Here is a 22,724-nt window from a genome sequence, read left to right on the forward strand (position 1 = left end):
CATGTCCCCTCTATTTGCATCGCGCCCTGGACGTGGCGCGTACTGCGGCCGCCTCCGCGTCGGGGTGGGGTGGGGGGACTCCAACTCCCGGCATGCCTCGCGGGTATGTTCGTCACTTGTGTTCTGTTGGAAGTCTAGCGGGGAGTGGAGTCTGGGAGGCGTGTCCCGGTTTCAGAGCCATCGCCTGCAGCTAGGAGGAGAACGCCGCTGGAGAGCCGATAGGTGGGGCCGACTGACAGTCGGTCGAGGTTACGCCTGGCTGGGGATAGGGTCCGGGTGGCGAAGTGAACTCCTGTGTTTCTGCGCATCTTTTCTGTAAATGTCTCATATGGAGCTGGCGTTGGACCCGGGTGACCACGACCTGCTAGGCTTTCTGCTAGAAGAAAGCGGTGGTTTGGGTGCGGCGCCCGACGAGGCCTTGACGTCTCCGCCGGATTGGGAGCTGCCACTTTCTGAGGTGAGTTGGGGGGCTTTGAGTCGGGGAGGCGTGAGGCGGGTTGGTGGGCGGGGTGTCCCTGAGGCAGGGGGTGGTGATGGTCAAAGCCTGTTAATTTGAACCCTGTGCAGTCTCTGAGCGACTGGGACGTGGAGGATTTCCTGAGCTGCCTGCCGAGTCCCCCAGCAGTGTTGAACGTTTTCAGCAGCTCTGACCCCTGTCTTGTCCAGCATGACCACACCTATTCTCTGTCACAAGAGCATGTCTCCATAGATCTCGGTAAGCCTGAAATAAGTGAAGTTTGGGAAAGGAGAGGACTCCAGGGCCTGACTATTCATATTTGCCCTTTTGCAGATAATGAGAGCTATGAAAAAGAGGGGGCTCAGATGACTCCACTGCGTGTGGAGGAGCCGGCAGATCAGGTACTTGACTTGATTTACAGGAGGGTTATTCCCGTATTGCGCGGGTCGGGGCAGTATTCCGCGTTACTTTCTGAAATCCCTTTGCAACTCTGCTGCCCACCTCTCCGGAACCGCAGGAGATTGCTAGGCTGATACTGACTGAGGAGGAGAAAAGGCTGTTGGAGAAGGAGGGGCTTACTTTGCCTGGGATGCTTCCGCTCACTAAGGTAAGTCTCCCATTGTGGGGACGGGGGTTGTGTGTTCCAAGTAGGCCAGTTCTGTTAATTTTGTATCAGTAACTTGAAAAAGAACTGAGGTGAGAGATTAGCACATTTTTGAGTAGGAAGCTGGAGCATGTGGTTAGTATACTGCTTGCAAGGACAGATCCTGGTTTGTAGTGCTTGTATAAGTTTTGGTGTTCTTTTTAACTAAGAATTCAAAATTATCAGGGTAATATTAGTAAAGGGATTTGGAAAGTACTGTACAACCACGGGGCTCTGATACTTATGTTTCACTGGTTTCATGATAATTTACCTGTAGCTGAATAGTAAATTAAGTATTAGAGTTCATCAAGGCTGGATTAAGTAGTATAACAAGAATAAATGTAAAATTTGGAGTTTCAAGCAATGAGTGGCAGCTTCACACGCACGGTATTGTGATACTATGATGAAATCAATGTCTGTTAACAGAAAGGTTAACTGAATTTTAATTTCTTAAAAATATAAGTTGAGCCAATTCCCTGGCAATCCAGTGGTTAGGACTCTGTGCTTTCACTGCTCAGGGTGAGGGTGCAATCCTGGTCTCACCAGGGTGCAATCCCCTGATCTGGGAACTGAGATCCCACAAGCTGCGAGGTGTGGCTAAAAAAAAGTACAAGTTGAGTCAACAGTGTGATACGGCTACTAAGGAAGAGAATGGGGTTTAGAAGCTGTATCATCAGATTCAGTTGTTGTTGTTGTTTGGTCGCTAAGTTGTGTCCAACTCTTTGCAATTCCATGGACTGTGGCCCTCCAGTCTCCTCTGTCCATGGGATTTCTCAGAGAAGAATACTGGAGTACGTTGCAATTTCCTTCTCCAGGGGATCATCCCGACCCAGGGATGGAACCTGTTTCCTGAGTTGCCTGCATTGTAGGCGGATTCTTTACTGCTGAAGAAGAAGAGAAGGCAATGACACCCCACTCCAGTACTCTTGCCTGGAAAATCCCATGGACGGAGGAGCCTGGTAGGCTGCTGTCTATGGGGTCGCACAGAGTGGGACACGACTGAGCGACTTCACTTTCACTTTCACTTTTCTTTACTGCTGAGGCACTGGGGAAGCCCAGTTGTATCATTAGATACCAGTTATCTAATAGTGTTGCCACTAGAAGGGCAGTAACCATCTTGTTTTCCTTTATATTGGCCAAAAAGCTTCTTAAGTTTTGAGCCTATTATCTTTGACAAATATTAAGAAGATGCAGTCCATCCTGAGAAGAGATAAGATGATGAGTTAAAATTTTTGCCCAGTTTTTTTTTTTAAACTCTGAAGAAATGTCAAGTGCTTTAAAATAGCTGAAGACCTTTGTTCTATTATGGCCCCAGAGATTAGGTGCTAGGTAAGTCCAACAGGTAGAAATAACAGAGGCAGATGTTGGCTCATGATAAGGAAGGTTTTTTTAAAAAAATTATTATTTAATAAAATTGTTACAATGGTTTGGCTTGTGAGGACATTAACACCTGGTCCTCAGAAGCATTCAGACAGAAGCAGAGTGCCTATTGGTCAGGGAAATTGTAGAAGGAATTTATGCTTTGAGAAGATTGAACTCGGTTGCCTTCAAACTCTTTGGTTTAATGTACCTCTGATGGGATCCCTTTTCCTGTCTTCTCCCAGATGGAGGAACAAGTTCTGAAACGGGTGCGGAGGAAGATTCGAAACAAAAAGTCTGCTCAAGAGAGCCGCAGGAAGAAGAAGGTGTATGTGGGGGGTTTAGAAAGCAGGTATGAAAGGGAGCTGGACTTGGGGGTGGGAGAAGCAGGTAATTGGAAGTATGAGGTTTTTGAAGGGAGGATACAGGCCATGTCCCCACATACCTGTTATTCCTCCAGGGTCCTGAAATACACAGCCCAGAATCTGGAGCTACAGAACAAAGTACAGCTCCTGGAGGAACAGAATCTGTAAGCAACTCTTTCACATCAGGCTTTTCTCATCCCTCCCACTTAATACTGTCTCAATCTTTCTCCTGCTCCATACTTGATTTCTCACAGGGCATCTCTCACGTATAAGGTCTGATGCTTGGTCTTTAATGGGTCTCTGATTCCATGAAGCTCACAGTAATAGGGAATAAATTCACAAGTATAAGTATCAAGAAGGAAGAGAGGGAGTAAGATCTCATGTGGCAGATGGCATTTGATAGTAGATATGATTCTGGGATGGGGGTGGGGAGCATTCTAGGCAGAGAGGACACAGCTTAGTCCAGTCTGGCTGGAACCCTAACATAGGTGAGTTGGGCCAGAAGGTAGAGAATATAATCCCTGGTGAGGATTGTGTACAGAGCTGATCAGGCAGTGGAGAACCACTGAAGGGGTTTGCAAAAGAAGTTTAAGTCAGGGCAGAGACGTGTGTGTTTGTGTTAATGAGGTCTGATATTTTGGTCACAGAAGAGATCACTTGCAAAAAGTAAGAGAGGATCCAGAGCACACATAGAGAGGATGGCCTTAACAGGAGGGTTTTGTTGTATGGCAAGGTGCCAGGCTGGGGGTGCTCACTGTCCCCTTATAGGTCCCTTTTGGATCAGCTGAGGAGACTCCAGGCCATGGTGATTCAGACAGCAAACAAAGCCAGCAGCAGCAGCACCTGTGTCTTGGTGAGGATGGTGATGGAAGGAGATATTCTTTTCTCAGGTGGCAGGGAGAGGGGTGCAATGCAGAGCCCTTCTTCATCTCTTTTCTCCTGTGCTCCAGGTTCTACTCTTCTCCTTCTGTCTCCTCCTCGTACCTGCTATGTACTCCTCGGACACAAGGGGGAGCCTGCCGGCTGAGCACAGAGGTGAGAGCTCCATGAGGATACCACTAGGGAGGGGCTAGGGGAGAGCCCCAGCCTGCCCCTGAACAGGCTTTGTCTCCTCAGTGTTGTCCCGTCAGCTTCGTGCCCTCCCCAGCGAGGACCCCCCGCAGCTGGAGCCACCTGCCCTGCAGTCAGAGGTACCAAAGGACAGCTTGGACCCTGAGCTCCAGGCTGCTAGCAACTCTTGCTGCCTCTTCCATCTCATGCCCCAGGCTCCTAGAGCAGAGCCTCCCCTGCAATTGCCACTGCCTGATGGTTTCTCAGGGTGCTCCTGCCCAGATTCCATATCTCCCCTGCATGCAAATCTCACAAGAGAGGAAGGATGGCTCCCTACTCCCAGCCCCACATCTGTTATCTTGCAGGGCAGATACTCAGGCTAGATGTGAGGATGTGGGGGCCCTCTTATCAGAGTCTGGTGCCCCCTAGTCTGTGTTCGGAGGAAAGGGAGTAGGAGAGGGCTAGCCTCAGGTCCTGTGCCCTGTCAGGAAGCCTGAGGACTCAAACACACCACACTCACTGGGTTTCTGGGTCTTTTATTTGAACCTGTGTATGTCTGTCACCCCATGAAAGGGCCTAAGAGAATCAGATGACCTCCCTGAACACGTCATGCAGTGAGGGGATGGGGTGAAGAAAGAAATAAATAAGTGATTCTGATGCATGGTTCACCCTCAACCCCTCTTTACTGGCATGGTGGGTAGGTAGAAGGGAGGGCATGATTGTCCTGGTGGCTCAGGGTTGCAGGAGATGGGGAGGTGGGGGTGGTGGCAGAGGAAAGGTCAGGCTAAAGGCTGGGCTGTTAGCGCCTCCTTCCACAGTTCACACGGCTTACTCTGGGCTTGGGTTTGCCATGGCTTCCTTTGGTCCATGTTTGGGCCTGGTGCATAGTCCTGTGCCCCGTTTGGATATTGGCCCAGAGGCCTTTTTATGTTGCTGCTGCTGCTGCAGGGCCAGCTGCATGGCCCAGATGCTCAGTGGCCGCATGTAGGCCAGTGAGCGGAACACCCGCCGCTGGCAGTACGCCTCAGGAGTCTGAAAGGCCAGGCCCAGGCGCTCCCACACAGTACGATAGCAGCCTTCAGCTGTCCGGAAGCCCTCCCAAGTCAGGCCCTGTAAGGGAGAGAGGGAAGTCATTACTTGGCAACCCTTGAATAGCTATTTCAGCTGGACAGATGGAGATAATAGGGTCTCTGCCCTCAGGGAGTTCCTGGCTAGTGGGGGAGATAAATTTGGCTCACAGGCAGAAGCCTGAAGACAGGCAATAGAATGCATGCCAAGGAAGGTGGGAGGCTCTCTGGATGGATAAGATGGCATTGAATTAGGTTATCAGAAGTCTGATAGCCAAGGTACAGATGGCAGAGAGCCGGGGAAGGGAGTGAGTTACCTCTTGGATCATGGTGGCTGCCAGCCCGTAGACCACGCCCACCCAGACTTCATCAGACTGGACGCTGGATGTGTCGGGAACACCACGGGGCTGCATGCCATTCACAGCCCCCATGGCCCCTCCTGCAAAGGCCTGGACATTGAACTCGAAGATCGTTTGGAGAGCACGGACCACCTGTTGGGTAGGAAAGACCTAGAGGGACAGAGAAGAAACATGGTCTTTTATACTTGCTTCCCACCCCCAGGAAAAACCCTCAGCTTTCTCTAGGACTTCTCCTAGTCTCTCACCTCACTGTCTCCTTCTCCTAGGCCACTGGCCCTTAAGAACCACTGGCCAGCACACTGGTCAGACATGATGCTACAGGACTGAGGCTGAGAGCTGCAGTCGTAGTTGTAGTAGCGGCCTGGAGAGGGAGGACACAGTAAGTCTCCTGCCTCCCAGAGCTGCCTTGAGATTCTTTAGGATTCCCCAACTCACCATTCCACAGCAGCCGATCATAGGCTTCCTGGCCCCGGCTAAGGATGGAAGAAAACTTATTCTGGGCCTCCTGTGCCCCACACAGAGCAGCCATCTGGACCATCACAGCCACGGCTGCCAGCCACAGTCCTCCGCAGTAAGCACTGATGAGGGACACGGGTTGGGGGAATCAGCCTGGCAGCTCCAGCCACTTTCGTACAGTATAATAGGCACACTGAGCCCACAATCCCTTGGTGCCCAGTTCCCCACCTCAGGCCCTGGAAATCCCTACCCCCCCAACCTGGGGCCTGTGGTGACCCATCCATCATAGGTTTGGTCTGCATAGCCTCCATTCTCGATGAGTCCATCGTGGTCCTTGTCAAACTTCATTTCAGACTCCATCACGGCCTAAAGAGGGATCAAGATACTGAAGACCAAGATACTAAGAAAAGACAACAGTAGCCAGCTGGGCTTTCCCCAGATACCCAGAAACATGCCACTGGTACACAGACCACTGCACACATGTCCCTTACCAGACACACAGGCCACATGTCCCTCAAGAAACACTGGTCACCCGTCAGGTAATAGTCCCGATAGACCTGCAGCACAAACTTCAGGTTCAGGTCCTTCCAGTCTCCAGTATCGTGGATCTCGTACGCATTGACCCGGAGCCATGGCTCGTCATCTGGGGAGGGGAGGAAATGTGGTCATCTGCACAGTGGGCTCAGGTGGAGGGTGCAGAAACGGAGGGAGAGACGCACCCTTGTGCTGGAGGGGCTTGTACCTGGGTCCCCAACATCATGGGGGATGACGTTCCTCCTCTTCACAGGCGCTGTTACCCCACTCATCAGGAACCGCCGCTGTGTCAGGTCCTCCCTGAGAGTGGCCAGAGCTGGGGGAGCAGATACACAAGGGGGGGTGCGGGGCAGGGAGTGGGTAGGCTTGGGGTGGCGCACAGAACTGTGTGTGGGACTCAAGGGGAACCGGTGAGCAGGATCCACATACGTCTGAGTGGAAGAGGCATCAGGGACCACCAAGGTTCAGGGCTGTGGGGAACTGAGAAGCAGAAGGGGAACAAAAGGGACCCTCACCCATGTCATACTGAAGGCTGAGCTCAAGTTTGGGCCAGAGCATGATGAGGGCGAAGGAAGCATAAAAGTGGACATCGTATGTGTTATACATGCGGTATTCCTGGCCTGGAGAAATGAAGGAGACAACACGTTGCCAGAATTCCTGCTGCTTCTTCATACTGCCCTGCCTAGCTGCACCTCTAGAATTGGGGTGTAGGGCACCATCACACTCCATGTTCTAGCCAGTACCCTGGGATAGGCAAAACCCATCCTCCTGCCGTGGGGCAGGGCACTAACTGGCCTCACGGACACACACCACGCCCCTTGGCAGCCCGTACCTTCAAGGTAGGCAAACCGGCCGTACTCCTGCAGGAGGGGGCGGAGCTGGCCCATGCTGCCCACCAGCTCCTCTGGCAGGGAGTCTTCAGGAACTTCCAGCCATACTGTGCCCCCGTCAGCCAGGAAGTAAAGTTCATTGAACAGTGCAGATTTGTACCAGGCAGGCAAGGATCTGGGGAGGCAGGAGGAGGTAATGGTCTCATGAGGGTGGCACTTCAGGAAAGGAAGGATTCTGGGGTTCAGTGAAGTAGGGGTCCCAAGTGAATCCCAGACCACCTCTGTTGACTTTGGTGGTGGAGAGTGAATCAGAGTCTTAGTTAAAGTGTGAGGGCCTGGGAGAAAGGCAAGAGACGGGCTCCACTGGCACCTGTCCTCCAATACCGGGCTCTGCCAAGCCGAGATCTTCTCTTCCCAGTCGGCATAGTGCCTCAGGGCATAGTGGCTGAGGGCGGGTGCTGCATCACCGTCTGGGCCAAAGAACCTTGTGTACCGCCTGGGTGGACAGAAGGGGAGGCATGAGAACACGGGCTCCGCTCAGACCCCCAGCACCATGATCCGTGTACAATCTCATTCCCGTCACCTGTAGTAGACCTGGCCCTTTGCTCCAAACATGATTCTGGGCATGTCCCAAGCCAGTGAGAACTCTAAGCGGTGCCGGCCTCGTGGTGGCAGCTTGCCCGAAACACACACAGCCCCAGCGATGCCCACTCCTTTCTGCGAAGGGAGACTTTTTCCTGAGAGAAGCACAAAATGAGTGAGTACCCACTTTGGCCACAGAGATCCTTGACATAAGAAGAAGGCCTGTTGGTTACCAGGCCTCCCAGCCCTGCTCTGAAGACAGGGACATTCTCTCTTCCCTCCACCTCCCCGTGAGACCCCCCATCACCAGCGAGGGAGTCCAGCTGTCCATCCAGAAGTAGATCCTGCCACACCTGCTGCCCGGCGCTGTCAGGGTCAAAGGCTGTAAGGTGGGTTACCGTTGTGTCTGCCTGTTAAGGGGTCAAAGACTTTGTGAGGAGAAACTCCATAGGTGCGTGGCTCCTGACTAACTCCCCTCTACATCTTCCCGCCTCTAAGTTCCACCAGCTCAAAGGCTACGGTGAGGGTGGGACTCAGGAGTTGAAGAAGTGAAGAGATCACAGGGGATTGGGCTCAGGGGTCAGGCTGAGAGCAGGGCTTCAGGGCAATGCTATAGGGCAGGCGCCTCCATACCGAAAGTCGCGCAGCCACAGCCATGGTGTAGGGATTCGGGGGGGTTGGATGATGCAGCAGCAGCCCCTGAACAGTCTCCCCATCATGCTCCAGACAGAAGGGCTCATTCCACAACCCCCCGGGGGCGTCGTCTTCACCACCAAGTCCGTTCCGCATAGAGAACATGATGGACACTTCCAGGGCTTCATCCCCTTCATTTTCCACATCCCACACAAAGACTCCTACAGGCAGGCTGCTGTCCTGGGAGCAGAAGGTCAGACTCAGATGGCCCCTGTGTAGCCTTTCGGCCCCACTTCCCAGGATCAGTCCTTGGCACCGAGGAGCTGACTCAGATACCCGCTAATATAGTGTCTTCCACTTGCATCTCCCCACATTGCCTGGCAGGCTGTCTACTAGGAGACAGAAGACCAATTGGTTGGTGGTCCTAGGAAACCAGTGTGAAGTTCATGCCCCACCCCTCTCGCACAGGTCACGACACTTCCAGGAGAGAGAGATCCTGGGGAAGGGAGAGCCCAGAGGAAACCAAGGGGGAGCCTCACCTGGTAGTCATGGGGTAAGATGGGTGTGATCTGGCGGCAGGTGAGGGTGACGTTCTGGCCAGGAAGCTGATAGACAGTCCAGGCTCTGGGATAGAGGGCGTGGTAGAATGCAAAGTACCCACATAGACCCCAGTTCCAGCTGCGCAGGACACTCGGGCGCTCCACCGACAGGACTTGCTGGTACACCGTCTGTCCTCTCCGGCGCAAACACACTGTGAACTAAACAAGAAGGTACGTGGGCTGGAATGGGGTAACAGGTATCTCAAACGAGACCCCTTCCCAGAGTGGCTTCTCCCCTGCCAGACCCTGCAGTGGTGACCCGCGCCCACAGGCCTTCCCCCTACACTCAGTAAATCACTGCAAATCGTGCCTTCTCCATCTTTCTCCCTGCTTGCTCTCCCTTCTCACTGCTCTGGTCTTAACTGCCCTAAGACTGGCCCGCACCATCTCTGCCCCATCCCATCTGGATTTCAGACTGATCTTTCTTACAGAGAACTCAAGATATATTAGTCTGTGTTTATAATATTTCAATGACTCCCGTGGCCCTCAGGCTAAAATCTAAACTCACCTACCTGGCTTTCAAAGTTTCATTCTTGAGGTGGCCCCTCCCCGCCCATCAGATTCATTACTTGTTCAAGCCCTTATATTTCTGGTCATATCAAATACTGTTCCTTGAGCACAGTACATTTCCTTCTCCATGCTTTTGCGCATGTTCATTCTCCTTTTGGTAAAACCCCTCAGGCTTCAAGGCCTAGATCAAATGCCATCTCTCCCCTCAAGCAGTGAGCCATTCTCCTGTGTGCCCCCTACCCTTCTAGTCCAGCATGTGATAATGTGTTTACATTCTGACTCCCTGACTGCTCTGGAGGGTACAGGCTGTGAGGGGTTAATATCTCCTCCCTCGGTTCAAAGTACGCCTAATATCTTTAATGTATACATCAAATAATTTTTTTTTATGTTGTTGGAATAGTAGGTAATGGTTAACATTACAGGCTTGTAACCACAGAGAAAACTGGTTCTGAATCCCAGTGCTTCCCTTTACCAACCATGTGACCTTGGGCATGGTACTTAGTTGCCTCATGTGTAAAACGGGCATAATAATGGTACTTCCTTGTAGAACTATCTTTACATATTAAATATTATACAAAAAAAGAGTCATGATTCTGGAAGGCATTCGCCTCAGGATACCTCAGGGATGAGCCAGAGAGGAAGCCTGGGGCCTTGGGCAGGGTTGGTGAACCTGAACTAGGAAGGGCAGTGTCATTAATAGGATTCAAGGTCTGCTAGTCATTTCTCCTTTGAAGATGAGCTGGAGGCCTCCCTCAGACAGGAAGTAGGAACTTGGTGGACAACTCAACATGGGAGGGCACTAGAGAGAGATGATGAAAGGTAGCCCACATGCCTCTGGCAATCAAAGGCCTAGCAGTGACGAAGTGGCTGACGGCTGGCAAATCAGGGCAAGCAGTAGGTGCTCTGTGCATGCATCTCTGTTCCTGTGCATTTGCAGACTTTTGGTTTGTTTTCCCTTCTGATCTTTCAAGCAGGTTAAGTGATCCTGGAATTGTCTGACTCTCTGTGGCTGGGGACAGGCTCAACCAGTGGAGCTGGGGCAGCAAGGCAGGTGGGAGGCATTTATTAGAGAAATAAAGGGCACCAGGGGTACCTTTTCTCTTTCAAAGAACATGAACTCTGAGTGTCTCATTCCTATAGTACACTCCAGCACAGGGCTTGGCACACAGAAAGCATCCTGAAAATACTACATGGAATCATGTACATCTCTAATCGCCACATCCTACACTAGCCAAGAGACCATTCCTGCCTGGGAGGTATTGTCCGGGACCTCTGCTCTACCTCCTGGCTCTTACTTGGTTAGCGATGACTGTCTGGTGCTGGTACATTCCAGGATTAAGCTGCCAACGACAGAACTGGCCTCTCCAGCCTCTGGTGATAGTGCCTCCCCCAATGCCACCCAAGGGACAACCTAGAGAAAGAATCAAGATGTCAGAGGGGCACGGGAGACGAAAAAGAGCGCATTTCTCACTTTCTAGACTACAGAGATGGGTTCCCCTAAACCTGGGGTGGGGGGTGAGGGGAGAATATCAAATTCACACACTGTGCACTTTAAACTTATACAGTGTTCTATGTTAGTTATATCTCAATAAAGCTGGGGTGGGGGAACCCTAGGGAATGGGTCAGTGCAATTTAAAGAAGCTGAAGGCTTCTTTGCCTAGCTCCAAGTGGGCCTGGATGCTGCTCTCTCTGACTGGGCAGGGCTGGAGTAAGGCTCACCGTAGATCTGTCTCAGGGGCACAGAGTTGATGAGGTCGATGAAAGGTTTCTTCTTTTCCACCTGGGTCTTACGGTACCACCACTGCAAGTACCTGAGGAGCAAGGGGTGCTGTGGGTCAGGGCAAGAGGCTGCAGTCACCTCTCTCTCTTTGGACACTGTGACTTCCCATGTTTAACTGTTCCAAGGACCCACTGCCTTCACTTCAAACTTCTCCTCTCAACTTCTCTGTAGTTCAAGGTCCTCTCATCTTCCCAGTCACCCCTAGTCATGGCACGGGACTATCTTTGTTTCTCCTTTCTACTCCTTAGAAGGAGCTCTCTGATCTTTCCTCACCTCTAACTCCACCACTGATTTAATTTATTCCAGGAGCTTCTGTCTGAGGTGCTGAAAGGGCCAGTTAGTTTCCTGACTTATAATCACCCCCACCCCATAAACAGGCATGTGAAGTCACTTCAGTCGTGTCCAACCCTTAGCGACCCCATGGACTGCAGCCTACCAGGCTCCTGTGTCCACGGGATTTTCCAGGCAACAGTACTGGAGTGGGTTGCCATTTCCTTCTCTAATGCATGAAAGTGAAAAGTGAAAGTGAAGTCGCTCAGTCGTGTCCGACTCTTTGCGACCCCATGGACTGCACTCTACCAGGCTCCTCCGTCCGTGATATTTTCCAGGCAAGAGTACTGGAGTGGGGTGCCATTGACAAAACTTGAACGGCTTCAATGCAGAAACCAAGGGGTTCCAATGCCCATGGATAAAGATTTGCCCAAGCAAATTCTAGAGGACATGTACATAATTTCAAACAGGCATAGGCTGCTGCAATAGCTTCTTTTTTAAAATGATTTTTCTTCTGATTATGAAAGGTTGAAAATCTGGAGAATGCACTAGGTGGAAGGTGAAAAAAATCCCACCCATATACATTTTGGGCCATCTTCTTTTAAGTCTTTTTCTTTTCTTTTTCTGTCTCTTTTTAAGTTCAGCATCTAAACTGTAAGCTTTCTAATTTGTTCTCTTATTATATCCCAGAAAAACCTTCTAAAACCCCCAACATATCCTGATCTTATCACAGCTCTGTATCCAATAGGCAAATGATTCTGTTTGGGATTCAAGGCTTTGACATCTGTCTCAGTCTATCTTGTATGTGTGTGTGTGTTAGTCGCTCAGTTGTGTCTGACTCTTTGTGACCCCATGGACTGTAGCTCTTCAGGCACTCTGTCGATGGGATTCTCCAGGCAAGAATAGTGGAGTGGGTCACCATTTCCTTCTCCAAGGGATCTTCCCACCCAGGGATTGAACACAGATCTCCTGCATTGCAGGCAGATCCTTTACCATCTGAGCCACCAGGAAAGCCCCAGCCTATCTTACTTCCTACAATTTCCATTCAGAGTGGGTCCTCACTAAGCAACCCCTTCCTGCCGGACTCTCTCCCAATTCCACTCTCCTCCCTCACCAGTTCGTTTATCCCCATTGTTCAAGCACACTGCTGATAGCCATGTAATGGGGTAAGTAATCCTGCTGAAGTAGAGTCCTACCTCAAGTCCCTACCTCAACGGATGGTTGGAAGGGCACAATAGATACCCTTCTATTGGCACACCTGTGCCCTTCTAAGGTCACAAATGACACAATAGATAGGAAAGCTACAAGGTGGAATATACACGTCACATATCATCATTACTTGTACGTACACTATCTCAGCTCCCGATCAGACACTGTCCTGTTACTTTAGTGTTCCTCATGTGAGTCTGACATACTTTTCAGTTCCATGGGGAAAGGGACAGCGACAAAGACTTGTTGCTTATTACCCACAGCTTCAAGTACAGGGCAGGGCACCTGGTCTGCAGTCAACAAATATTTGCTGGGTTTATAAAGAACGTATGTACAAACAGTGGAACATAAGAGAAATGAACAGGGACAGGAGCAAGTGGAGGAGAAATATGATTAAAGAACAGGGAGGGTACATTCTGGGAGTGAGGGGAGACGAAGGGAAGATGAACAGTGGGATGGTGGGAAGGCAGCTCTTCTTTGCAGCTTAGAGGAAACTGGACTTTGAAACTGGTGGCCAGAAAGGATTGCCAAATGGAGGGAGGGCACAGCTCCGATTAGGGCAGTGAGGGAGAAATGCAAGATGTGAAGATAGCAGAACAAAGGAGTGTCTAGCGCAGAACAAGCACTCAGTACATATTTACTGAATGAATGGATTCGGGCTGAAAGCGAGAGCAACCAAAATTGAGTTCTTACCATTCTGAGGCCAAGAGAACTCTGTCTTACTGGGGCTCCTGAGCAGTGTACCCCCAATTCAGCTCCCTCTTAGGGCCTATGTTTCTCTCACACCAATGAGCAGCTGGCTATTCCTGATCTATTTGTCCTTTTCCATGATTTCAACCTCAACTTAATCATTCAGAATTCTTGTCTCACCCCTGCATTCTCCTCAGTGCAGGACCTCATCTCATCTCAAAACCCGTGTGTCAGTGATCCCCACCTGTCCTGGGATGGGGATCTGAGTCCAGGGGGTGAGGACAGCTTCAGGCATCTGTGATTCAGCTTATACTTAGGGATGGAGGGGCTAAGATGCCCATGGACAGGTTCTTGACCTCAGTGTTCCCACCACATATACCCCAAGGTGCTTCTCTCAATACCCTGGCCCCAGATCCTGTTTTGACCCAAAGCCTTTTAGGGTCAAAACTAGCCGAGTCAGTTTCAGAAGCAGCCTGGAGGAATTACTGTGCTCTGGTACAGGGCACCCAGAGGAACTGTCAGAGGAGTCAGACACCCAGGCAGCAACAGGCCCTCCCCACTGCCAAGGGCTTGGGTTAGGTCCATGGGCTCTCCACCCCAGCCCCACAGCACTGACCGCAGAAGAGAAGGAATCTCTACTTAAGAGGCTGTCAAAGCTAGGTTTCCCATACTTGAAGCCTCCCTCTGCAGTTCTGTGTTTACTGTGGCAACTGTCTCAGGATGACCTCAGGGTAATGCTTTCTGTCCTCACAGGCACCTGTCCCTGTTACTGGGTCTTGGTCCCCAACACTCAGTGAGGATCCGGAGGAGTCCTACAGCCTCCTACAGGATAAACTCTCAGCCTGTCTGCAACCCCTTGCTGGGGTGGGGGACCTGGAAATGCTCTGGAAGATTATAACTAATCTCTAGGAACACCTAAGGCAGGGCCATTCTGGTCAAAGGTCTTCTTTGCTTTTTATATCAGGGGCCATCTATTCCAGAATAGATTGAATATTACCTTTCATCACCCTCTCCTTAGGGTTGAGATCAGGCAGGTTCTCAACCACTCCCTGGAGCCAGAGTTCGAGGAAAGAAGCCAAAGGGTGTTGGGACTATTAAATGCTGTGCCTAAGTGAGTGAGGTTCAGTGAATACTCCAGTTGCTTAGGGGGATCTGGAGTTGAGAACCCTTCCCTTCCAGAAGACAACACTGTATCAGTACTGAAACTGCCGGAGTATCTTTCCTACCTTGTCACAAAGTATACCTAATCCCAAAGGGCAGTCTTCAGAGAAGAGAGAGCACCTGAGAGGGAGCCTAGATTTGTAAGGCTTACTACAAGGCTCAAATGCCCTTTCTTGCTAAAAAGACAAGTTACTGGAACGAAGTAGGTTGCAAAGAGACCTGACCTGGTCTCACCCTCCAAAACTATGGGCTTAGATGATGTTGGGAATAGGGGCCACCTGACCAGGACAAGGCACCCTCCTGCTTTCTCACCCTTTCCTGCCTCTGCTGGAACAAAGTGAGGCACAAGGTCCTCTAGGCAATGGGATCGACTCACCTCAAGCCCATGCCCAAGTGCTTTATCAGGTTGCTCAGCGAGATGTCATTGGCATTAAAGGGTTTCCTCTTCTCTGCAAACTCGTGAGCCAGGCAGATGCGCCAGCCAAAGGGAGGCACCTGGTAGCCCTTAGCTTTCCCCTCGTAGGAAGCCATCAGCTGCCCGGAGTCCTCCGCACTGCTGTAACCCTGTTCATGCTGGGGTGGACTGTCCTCAGGGATTGGACAGTCTGTAACCTGCACAGCCTCCGTGCCATTTTCAGGGCAAGAAGCCTGTGGATCCCCTTTGGCACAGCTGGTCTGCTCCGAGGCTGGGACTCCGGTTCCCATATTCCCCGGATCCTGGGTCTCCAGGACCTAGGTGGTTTCAGTTTCCGAGCTTTCTGGTACCAAGTATCTGGCCAGCCAAGCCCAGATGCGGACGTGGATGGTTGTTAGGTGTTGTCTAGGAGAGCGGGCCACGGGGGAAAGCTGAAGCGAGCTGGTGTCTCCGTGCAACCAGGTAGCTGTTGCTGCTGCGGCGGCGGCGACAGCAATAAAGCCGCCACGGTCTCACCCTCGGTTGTCTCTCTGGGTCCTGGGCGGGAAGGATCGGGTCTCGACGTCATTGGGCCGCGGTGATTAGCTGGCCCGGCCAAAGGGCGACTGGGCCCACGGAGAGGGGAGGAGCCCCCGGGGCCGGCCCTCCAGGCACCGCCCCCGGGACCGGCCTGGGAGTTCGCCGCAGCCCAGGCCCCGTCCCCGGGCCGCGGCACCAGGCCCCCCAGCGGTGGGCGCCAGGTCCCGCCGGCCGGTGTCCGGGGCGGCGCCCGCGCCCGGGTACCAGCCCCTGGGAAGGTGACCCAGGGCGGCCGGCCCACCCGAGCCCCTTCCGGCCTAGCCAGCCCGGCGCTTCCGGCCGGAAGGGACTCGGAGGGAAGTCCCGCCTCTGCCGCGGCCGCAGCCACGCACTTGGCCCGGGCCCGGAGGGGCGGGCGGCCGAGGCCTTCGAGGCACCGGGTACCCTGTTTCAGTCTGGCCCCCTGTTTCGATCTGAGGGGTATCCGAGCTTGGGCGCGAGGTGCCGGGCGGCCGGGGTCCCGGGCTGGGAGGTGAAACCTCCAGGGAAGGGGTCGGGGGTGGCCTGGGGGTCCCGGCCGGGAAGAGAGGGGATGACCTGGCGCCGATAGGGGCGGGGGGCTGGGACCCTAAGCGGCGCCGTCTCCCTCTGCAGTGCCCGGTCAGCTGCCGCCGTACCTGCCTTCCGCCTTCCCGCACTCCAAACCTGGGCGCTTCCCTCTGACACCGTGGTACTGAACGCCCGTTTCCTCGGTCCTCACCCCCAGGCTCGCCCGAGACACCCTTCCCTGCCATGGTACTGACCTCTGATACTTCTTGTTTCCTTCTAGATCCGATCCCGGAGCTGCCATGATTGAAGTGGTAGCAGAGCTGAGCAGAGGTCCTGTGTTTCTGGCAGGGGAGGCCCTGGAGTGTGTGGTTACAGTCACCAATCCCCTGCCCCCAACTGCCACTTCTGCATCCAGGTGGGGACACTGGTACTGAAGAAAGCGGCCCTTCTGGGAGGAAGCCTGGTATCTGTAGTGCTGAGCCAGAGCTCAGATCGTCCTGTGGCTACATCACCACCACCTTGTTCATTGTGCTCTCATTGTAGGGAAGGGCTAGTTAACAGAAGATGTGGGTGACATAGCCCTCAGCTCGCCTTTCCTCTCTCCTCCCCCTGCTACCTATGGTATACTTCTCTTTGTATAATGGTTTCTCTTTGGGGTTCTGGATTCTCTGATCCAGATGACAGCCACCTCTCTGTTGGTCTTCTCAGTGTGGTAGGGAGTTTGGGAGAGCGTTTATGAGGTCAGGAACTCCCCTCTGATGCCCTCTTTTCCTGCTCCCATAGTGAGGCTCTGGCCTGGGCCAGTGCCCAAATCCACTGCCAGTTCCACGCCAGTGAGAGTCGAGTGGCACTTCCTCCCCCCGACTCCAGTCAGCCAGATGTCCAGCCTGAGAGCCAGACTGTCCTTCTTCCACACCGAGGTTAGAGATGGGGCTTTTGCCCTCAGAGGGATGGAATCATTGTTACCCAAGGGTGAAGTTGTCAGATTGTTCTGGTGGATCATTACAGTCTCTGTCCTACTGGGGATGTGGTGGAGTGTAATTATTGTTTTGGGTGGTGTAAAGCTGTTCCTGTCTCACCTTGAGGAAAAAGGAGTGGCTTAGTTTGGGTTGCCCTGTGTTGGCAGTGCTTACTGCCCTCACTTGCTGTGCTAGCCTTCTCCAGCGCTAGACAATGAGGTTATTAAGTTGCCGTCTTCTATTTTTTAGGTGAGAGAGGTCAATGTATCCTTTCCACTCCACCAAAAATCCTCTTCTGTGACCTGAGGCTAGACCCTGGAGAGTCCAAATCATGTGAGTGACTGCCCCCGTGCCCCTGGATTGCCTTCTGCGGCTCCTGGAGGGAGGACCTCTCTGGCTACTTCCAGCTGCCCTGACTACTGCTTCCCAACCAGACTCCTACAGCGAAGTGCTGCCTGTAGAGGGACCACCCTCGTTTCGGGGTCAGTCAGTCAAGTATGTCTACAAACTGACCATTGGCTGCCAGCGTGTCAACTCACCCATCACTTTACTGAGGGTCCCTCTGAGGGTTCTTGTGCTCACTGGTAAGCAAGGGTTCCTGGAGGGAGGGGCTGGGGAAGAGCCTCACCAAAGCAGTAATGCTCTTTAGAGAGTTTGTGAAAGGGGCTGGAGGGAAGCTTCCTGATCTTAGTCAAGGTGTGAGGGAGTTGGGGAGAGAGTCCTGGAGCACAGGTGAGATGCCTACCCCTCAGTTGTGGCGCCCTGTACCTTCAACATTGACGGTTGGCATCTAAAACCCTAACCACTGCTCTTCTCTCCCACCACCTCTCCACTCACTCTCTCTCTAGGCCTTCAAGATGTCCGGTTTCCCCAGGATGAGGCTGTAGCCCCATCCAGTCCATTCCTGGAGGAGGACGAAGGTGGGAAGAAGGATTCATGGCTCACCGAGCTGGCTGGGGAGCGCCTCATGGCTGCCACATCCTGCCGCAGCCTCCGTGAGGATCCTTCCAGAATTGCCCCGCCCCTTCCTCCCCTGTAGTATTCCTGTCTCAGAGCCAGACTCTCCTAACCGCCACATTCTTTTGAGGACCCACAGATAGTTCATGATTATAAAGGAAGGCCCACCTTTTGGACTCTCCAGTATGGACCCCAGGCTTACTGTGTCCGTCTCTCCCCAGATCTGTACAACATCAGTGATGGCCGAGGAAAAGTTGGGACATTTGGCATCTTCAAATCTGTATACAGACTTGGCGAGGACGTGGTGGGGACCTTAAACTTAGGGGAAGGAACTGTAGCTTGTTTGCAGGTGAGAGAGGAGCGGGAACTTTGGGGGAACTGGGCCTGAAGGGTTAGGGTGGAAGGAGAGGGCCTGCAGAGACGGGTGGCATGGAGAAGTGGGTGTCACCCAGGGCCCTCTGGTAAAACAGCATGAGGTTGGGCTGCCCTCCCACCCAGTCAGCACGTCCCTGTGCCTGCCTACACACCCTTGTCTTCTTGATCGCAGTTCTCAGTGAGCTTACAGACAGAGGAGCATGTGCAGCCTGAGTACCAGCGGCGCCGCGGGGCAGGAGGTGCCCCCTCGGTGTCCCACATCACTCATGCCCGGCACCAGGAGTCCTGCCTACACACAACCAGAACGAGCTTCTCTCTCCCCATCCCTCTCAGTTCCACCCCAGGCTTCTGCACAGCCATTGGTGAGACCCTGACCATTGTTGGGGGCGAGGGGAGCCCAGGGTAAAATGCTGTGCTTTGGTACAGTATAATGGATCCTGGTTCCTAACACACGCCCAGAAGTTTCCACATCCAACCTCTGACCCTTAACACTTCCTCAGAACTTCAACCTGTTTCTTGGGTGCACGGACCCCTAAATTCTTAACAGCTGTGCAGATCTCCTCTCCCCCTGCCCACTGGGACCCCCTGGTGCACTTATCTCTGATTCCTCACTCTGATTCCAAAGAGCATTTGCTTCAAGCTACCAAGTCCTGACTGTCCCACACTTGGGTTCTTAGGTACCTGATGCTCTTGTCCTTATTGTCATGTTTCCAGTGACAACACACTAGATTTCTTGAGTGAAATCCTCAATCCTGGCTCCCTGCCCCATGACTTCCCTGCTCTTCCTGAATACAGGGTTTCGTTTTTGTTTTCTAATTTACTAACCACATCCTGTCATTGGCTTTTACTCCTGGCGTCTAAATGCTTCTGCCTTTATCTCCCCCCCCCCACCCCCGCCCGCCGCAGTATCCTTGAAGTGGCGTTTGCATTTTGAGTTTGTCACCTCCCGAGAACCCGGTTTGGTGCTCCTACCTCCTGTGGAACAGCCTGAGCCCGCCACCTGGACGGGACCTGAGCAAGTGCCTGTGGACACCTTCAGCTGGGACCTGCCCATCAAGGTGCTGCCTACAAGCCCTACCCTGGCCTCCTACGCGGCCCCTGGCCCCAGCACCAGCACTATAACCATCTGAAACTGACCCACGTGGCACAGCCTTCTTCAGAATCCTGAGAACTCAGCCCCTGGGCTCTAGTAGGGCCCATTGTTCCCACCTGGGGTCCAGTGGCACAGATAATGAGAGACAGGCTTTCGGCTGGAGCGTTAACTTATTTATTCAGAATAAATCAGCAGCTGCTAGTGGTTTCCCTGGAAGTGGCAGCAGCAGTGGGCGGTCAGCAGAAGGGCAGTCAGTTGTGTTTAGCTGGAGTGGGGAGCAGGCGCTGCAGGCACAGGGGTGTTAGCTGAGCCCCACTCTGGGTCGGGCCCTCCCCCTTTGCAGGGCAGCCGAGGGTCAGATTTTTGTACGAGGGAGAACTGGCATGTTCCTGCCTCCTGGCGTACCTCACAGCCCGCAGGGAAGTCGATAGGATGCTGGGACCTGGGGAACCGAAGGATGGGGGAAGGGTCAAGACAGTGAAGGTCCACCTTTCTCCCTGCGCCGCATCCCCTCCCCAGCACTCCTCCCATGTCTCCCCAGTGCCCCCGGCCCTGCAGTATTTCTCTTGCCTGCCATATATGGATTTTTTTCATTTCATAGCAGGAGTACTTTCCCTCCAGATCCATCTAACTCCCCTCTCTCTGTAGCCTGAAGCCTCTCACACCTTCTTGTCGGTTCAGCCAGCCTCTTACTGCTACTCCGTTCGTTCTCACATCAGAGCAATCTAGTCACACCCTGGCCAGCTCTCAGTCCCTCATATCGGAGCCATTCTCTCTGGCCACCTTTGGTCACTCACGTATCACAGCAGCCCACACCGACCGGATGCAGACAGGTGCAGTGGAAGCAGTCCTTGCGGAGCCAAGACTCGCCCAGGGTGAAATATTTCCCCTCATAGTGGCAGGGGGCTGGGGAAGAACAGGAAATGTTAGAGCCAGAGTGGAGGAGTAAGGGCACGCTGCCCCTACGTGTGGTCTCTCCTCTGTCCCAGCTCCAGGGAGTCTGGGTTTGCTGCAACAGGACCACCTCTGAGCCCTTCCTCCCAGTGTCCTCTGCACCCATCCTTCCTTATGCCTCACCCAGTTTTACCTTGAGCCTGGAAGTAGCACTTGCTGTGGACTCCTGGGTGCTGGAGGAGCAGAGATACCACCAAGTAGATGACCCCCCAGCCTCCCCGAGTTCCCGCAGCCTGTCCCACCCAGGGTGTCCTTGGGGCCATTCCGGCAGCACAGCTCTTTCGGACCCTTCTTGGCTTCCGTTCAGGCTGCTCTGGCCTCGTCTTCCTTGGCTCTTCTCTGTTCCTCTCCTTGAGCCTTAGCTTCTGTCTCTCTCCCCTGGGCGCCTGTCTTACACCATCTCCGTGCCCTCTGTTCTCACAGGCTTGGGGATGTTTATAAAGTGAGGACCCTGGCCCCCTGCTGAGTGGAGCTGGAAAAGCCGTAACTCTGTTTCCTGAGGTGAGGGCATGAAAACAAGAGGTCTAGCTTTAACAAGCTGTGAGAGCTGATTCATGCCCCCGCACAGCCAGGGGGAGGAGGGTGGCCGGGGAAGGGGCACTGGACTGGGCACTTCCCCAGCAAGGAGGGGGTGGGGTGAGGGCCCCCAGGTGGTCCCCAGAACTCTCCCTGGCCTGGAGAGAAGGAAGCATTCCACCATCTCCCCCCGCCCCGTAATACACACACACACACACACACACACACTCTCCAGGGGTGTGTACGCTGGGATCCCTGCCTGGACCGGAGGGAGGCATTTCCTGGGGATGGCTAATCCTGTGCCCCAGCCAAACCAAGGAGATGCAGTAGGGTGCGACGGCCAGAGGCTCCAGGAGAGCAAACAGGCACCTGGTATGGAGGATGTTTCTCTCAGACCCCAGGGCAGGGTCTCCTTGCAGTGTCCTAGAGACATGGCTGCCCCTCAGAGGTTAGGGGTGGGGGGCTGGGGGCAGGTGTCTCTTTTTTTTTACAGGCATCCCAGAGATAAGACTATCCATTGTTAATCACCCCAAACACACAGCAAATAAAAGATCTTGCCATATCTGGGAATGGTTCTTTTCAAAGAGGAACATCTCTAAGTGCCCTCACGGTATGGGTCATTCCAGTTTTCACAAGAGAGGCCCCTCTTTTCTCCTATGTTATGGAATGAGGATTTAGGAATGTATCCTCTGACATCCTCTTTTGGATTTCCTGTAGGTTGTGGAGAACCTGAAGAGAGGTGATTAAGAGCATAGGTTGTGGAGTCAGACTCTGGATTTAGATCCTAATTCTACTAAAAAGCTATGTGACATTGAGCAAGTTAGTTCACCTTTCTAAACCTGTTCCCTTATCTGTAAATTGGAATAGTGATACCAGCTCATAAGACCATCAAGAGGATTCCATGAGATAATGCATGTCATGCTCCTAGCGCTGTGCCTGGCACATAGCCCTCTGCAAAGAGTAAACTGCTGTGGTCAGTGCTAGATGTTCCATTCTTTGAATGATGCAGAGGAGCCCTGTGTGCACGGCCCACAGCTTCTGTTGGGGCTGCTATAGATTTTTTTCACTTGCACACGTATGCTCCTTTCATCCTACTACTTCCTTCAAAAATTACCTCCAGGATGGTTTTGGTCCTTGTGTCTTTGAAACTCTAAATGTCCGCTTTGAGAACAGAGTTGCTGATAAGCCTCCTTTTCCTAGGTCAGAACCCTCACTTCTTCCCGGGAAGACATATCAAATCCTTCCAGCTAACTTTGGGACTCCTGCTTTTTCTCATAAGGTTTCTGAACCATTTCTTCCCATCCTCCTGTGAACTCTCAAGTTCTCCTTTCTGACAAGTCTAATGCCAGCCTTTGGTATTAATTGCCCCAGCCACACCAGATTTCTTTCACTATTTCACACTCCAAAGACCCCTGTTCTAGCTATCACTCTCCTACCAACAAGGTCAGTCACTTTGGCACTTATTCTATTTTCCTTCTAAGTCTCCAGTGCCATTTACCCCTAGACTACCCCTCCCTGTAACCCAGTGGTTCCAATCCAACTACTAGAGGACTACCCTCCCTCTCCCCTTGTCACCATTCAGAAACAGCTTCATCAGTCCTCCGAACTCCCTATCCTTTTCCAAGAAGACAGCTTACATGGCTGGAGATGAGGACTGTACCGCACCTTCACCCTAGTCAGGTCTGATATGCTTTCCATCTCAGGAGCAGCAAGAGGAAAAAAAAAATGGGAGCAGGGTGCCCTGATGTAGGCTGGCATGTGGGAGGCATGGCCTTGGAATTCTCTGGGCTGGAGCAGGTGGATTCAAAGGCTTGACCAACACAAGGGCCCAGA

At 52.8% G+C, this 22,724-nt stretch overlaps 4 protein-coding genes across 32 annotated transcripts; 2 read left to right on the forward strand and 2 right to left on the reverse strand.

Moving 5' to 3' along the window:
* Nucleotides 1-173: 173 nt before the first annotated feature.
* Nucleotides 174-4,531, forward strand: CREB3 (cAMP responsive element binding protein 3). Of its 3 annotated transcripts, XM_086415772.1 has the most exons (9): nt 174-457; nt 568-715; nt 791-858; nt 975-1,064; nt 2,705-2,811; nt 2,920-2,988; nt 3,593-3,677; nt 3,775-3,859; nt 3,941-4,531. In XM_086415772.1, the coding sequence occupies exons 1-9, from the start codon at nt 320-322 to the stop codon at nt 4,255-4,257; spliced, it is 1,107 nt and encodes a 368-aa protein (XP_086271898.1). In that variant the 5' UTR covers nt 174-319; the 3' UTR covers nt 4,258-4,531. The 3 variants fall into 3 exon arrangements, with proteins under 3 accessions (XP_086271898.1, XP_086271897.1, XP_086271899.1); XM_086415771.1 differs by having other exon boundaries at nt 568-858; XM_086415773.1 differs by lacking the exons at nt 174-457; nt 568-715; nt 791-858; nt 975-1,064 and adding an exon at nt 1,970-2,059.
* GBA2 (glucosylceramidase beta 2) lies at nt 2,485-15,508 on the reverse strand. Of its 8 annotated transcripts, XR_015169856.1 has the most exons (19): nt 14,931-15,508; nt 11,164-11,255; nt 10,740-10,855; nt 8,875-9,093; nt 8,336-8,575; nt 8,010-8,112; nt 7,704-7,857; nt 7,491-7,616; nt 7,123-7,295; nt 6,806-6,910; nt 6,499-6,590; nt 6,248-6,399; nt 6,016-6,122; nt 5,736-5,878; nt 5,546-5,661; nt 5,259-5,450; nt 4,707-4,984; nt 2,905-3,847; nt 2,485-2,719 (listed from the first exon to the last, which is right to left on the reverse strand). XR_015169856.1 is itself a non-coding variant. In XM_086415756.1 (17 exons), the coding sequence occupies exons 4-17, from the start codon at nt 8,883-8,885 to the stop codon at nt 4,703-4,705; spliced, it is 2,007 nt and encodes a 668-aa protein (XP_086271882.1). In that variant the 5' UTR covers nt 8,886-9,093; nt 10,740-10,855; nt 11,164-11,255; nt 14,931-15,508; the 3' UTR covers nt 4,395-4,702. The 8 variants fall into 8 exon arrangements, 4 of the variants coding, with proteins under 4 accessions (XP_086271882.1, XP_086271880.1, XP_086271881.1 ...); XR_015169858.1 differs by lacking the exons at nt 10,740-10,855; nt 11,164-11,255 and having other exon boundaries at nt 8,336-8,570; XR_015169855.1 differs by lacking the exons at nt 2,485-2,719; nt 2,905-3,847 and having other exon boundaries at nt 4,395-4,984.
* Nucleotides 15,509-15,876: 368 nt separating this feature from the next.
* Nucleotides 15,877-21,453, forward strand: RGP1 (RGP1 partner of RAB6A GEF complex). 20 transcript variants are annotated; one of them, XM_086415786.1, is made up of 11 exons: nt 15,877-15,989; nt 16,143-16,218; nt 16,318-16,452; nt 16,821-16,957; nt 17,246-17,329; nt 17,431-17,580; nt 17,845-17,991; nt 18,175-18,302; nt 18,501-18,690; nt 19,235-19,386; nt 20,799-21,453. In XM_086415786.1, exons 3-11 carry the CDS (start codon nt 16,337-16,339, stop codon nt 20,814-20,816), a joined length of 1,122 nt encoding a protein of 373 aa, XP_086271912.1. In that variant the 5' UTR covers nt 15,877-15,989; nt 16,143-16,218; nt 16,318-16,336; the 3' UTR covers nt 20,817-21,453. The 20 variants fall into 20 exon arrangements, with proteins under 20 accessions (XP_086271912.1, XP_086271916.1, XP_086271913.1 ...); XM_086415790.1 differs by having other exon boundaries at nt 16,143-16,215; XM_086415787.1 differs by having other exon boundaries at nt 15,877-15,968.
* On the reverse strand, nt 19,573-20,783 carry MSMP (microseminoprotein, prostate associated). The gene is made up of 3 exons (XM_086415810.1): nt 20,509-20,783; nt 20,219-20,327; nt 19,573-19,863 (listed from the first exon to the last, which is right to left on the reverse strand). The coding sequence occupies exons 1-3, from the start codon at nt 20,636-20,638 to the stop codon at nt 19,683-19,685; spliced, it is 420 nt and encodes a 139-aa protein (XP_086271936.1). The 5' UTR covers nt 20,639-20,783; the 3' UTR covers nt 19,573-19,682.
* Nucleotides 21,454-22,724: the final 1,271 nt, after the last annotated feature.

The sequence above is a fragment of the Bos grunniens genome, chromosome 8 (assembly GCF_055505025.1).
Source record: "Bos grunniens cultivar Pamir isolate PY7600 chromosome 8, Bosgru_T2T1.0, whole genome shotgun sequence".
NCBI lineage: Eukaryota > Metazoa > Chordata > Mammalia > Artiodactyla > Bovidae > Bos > Bos grunniens.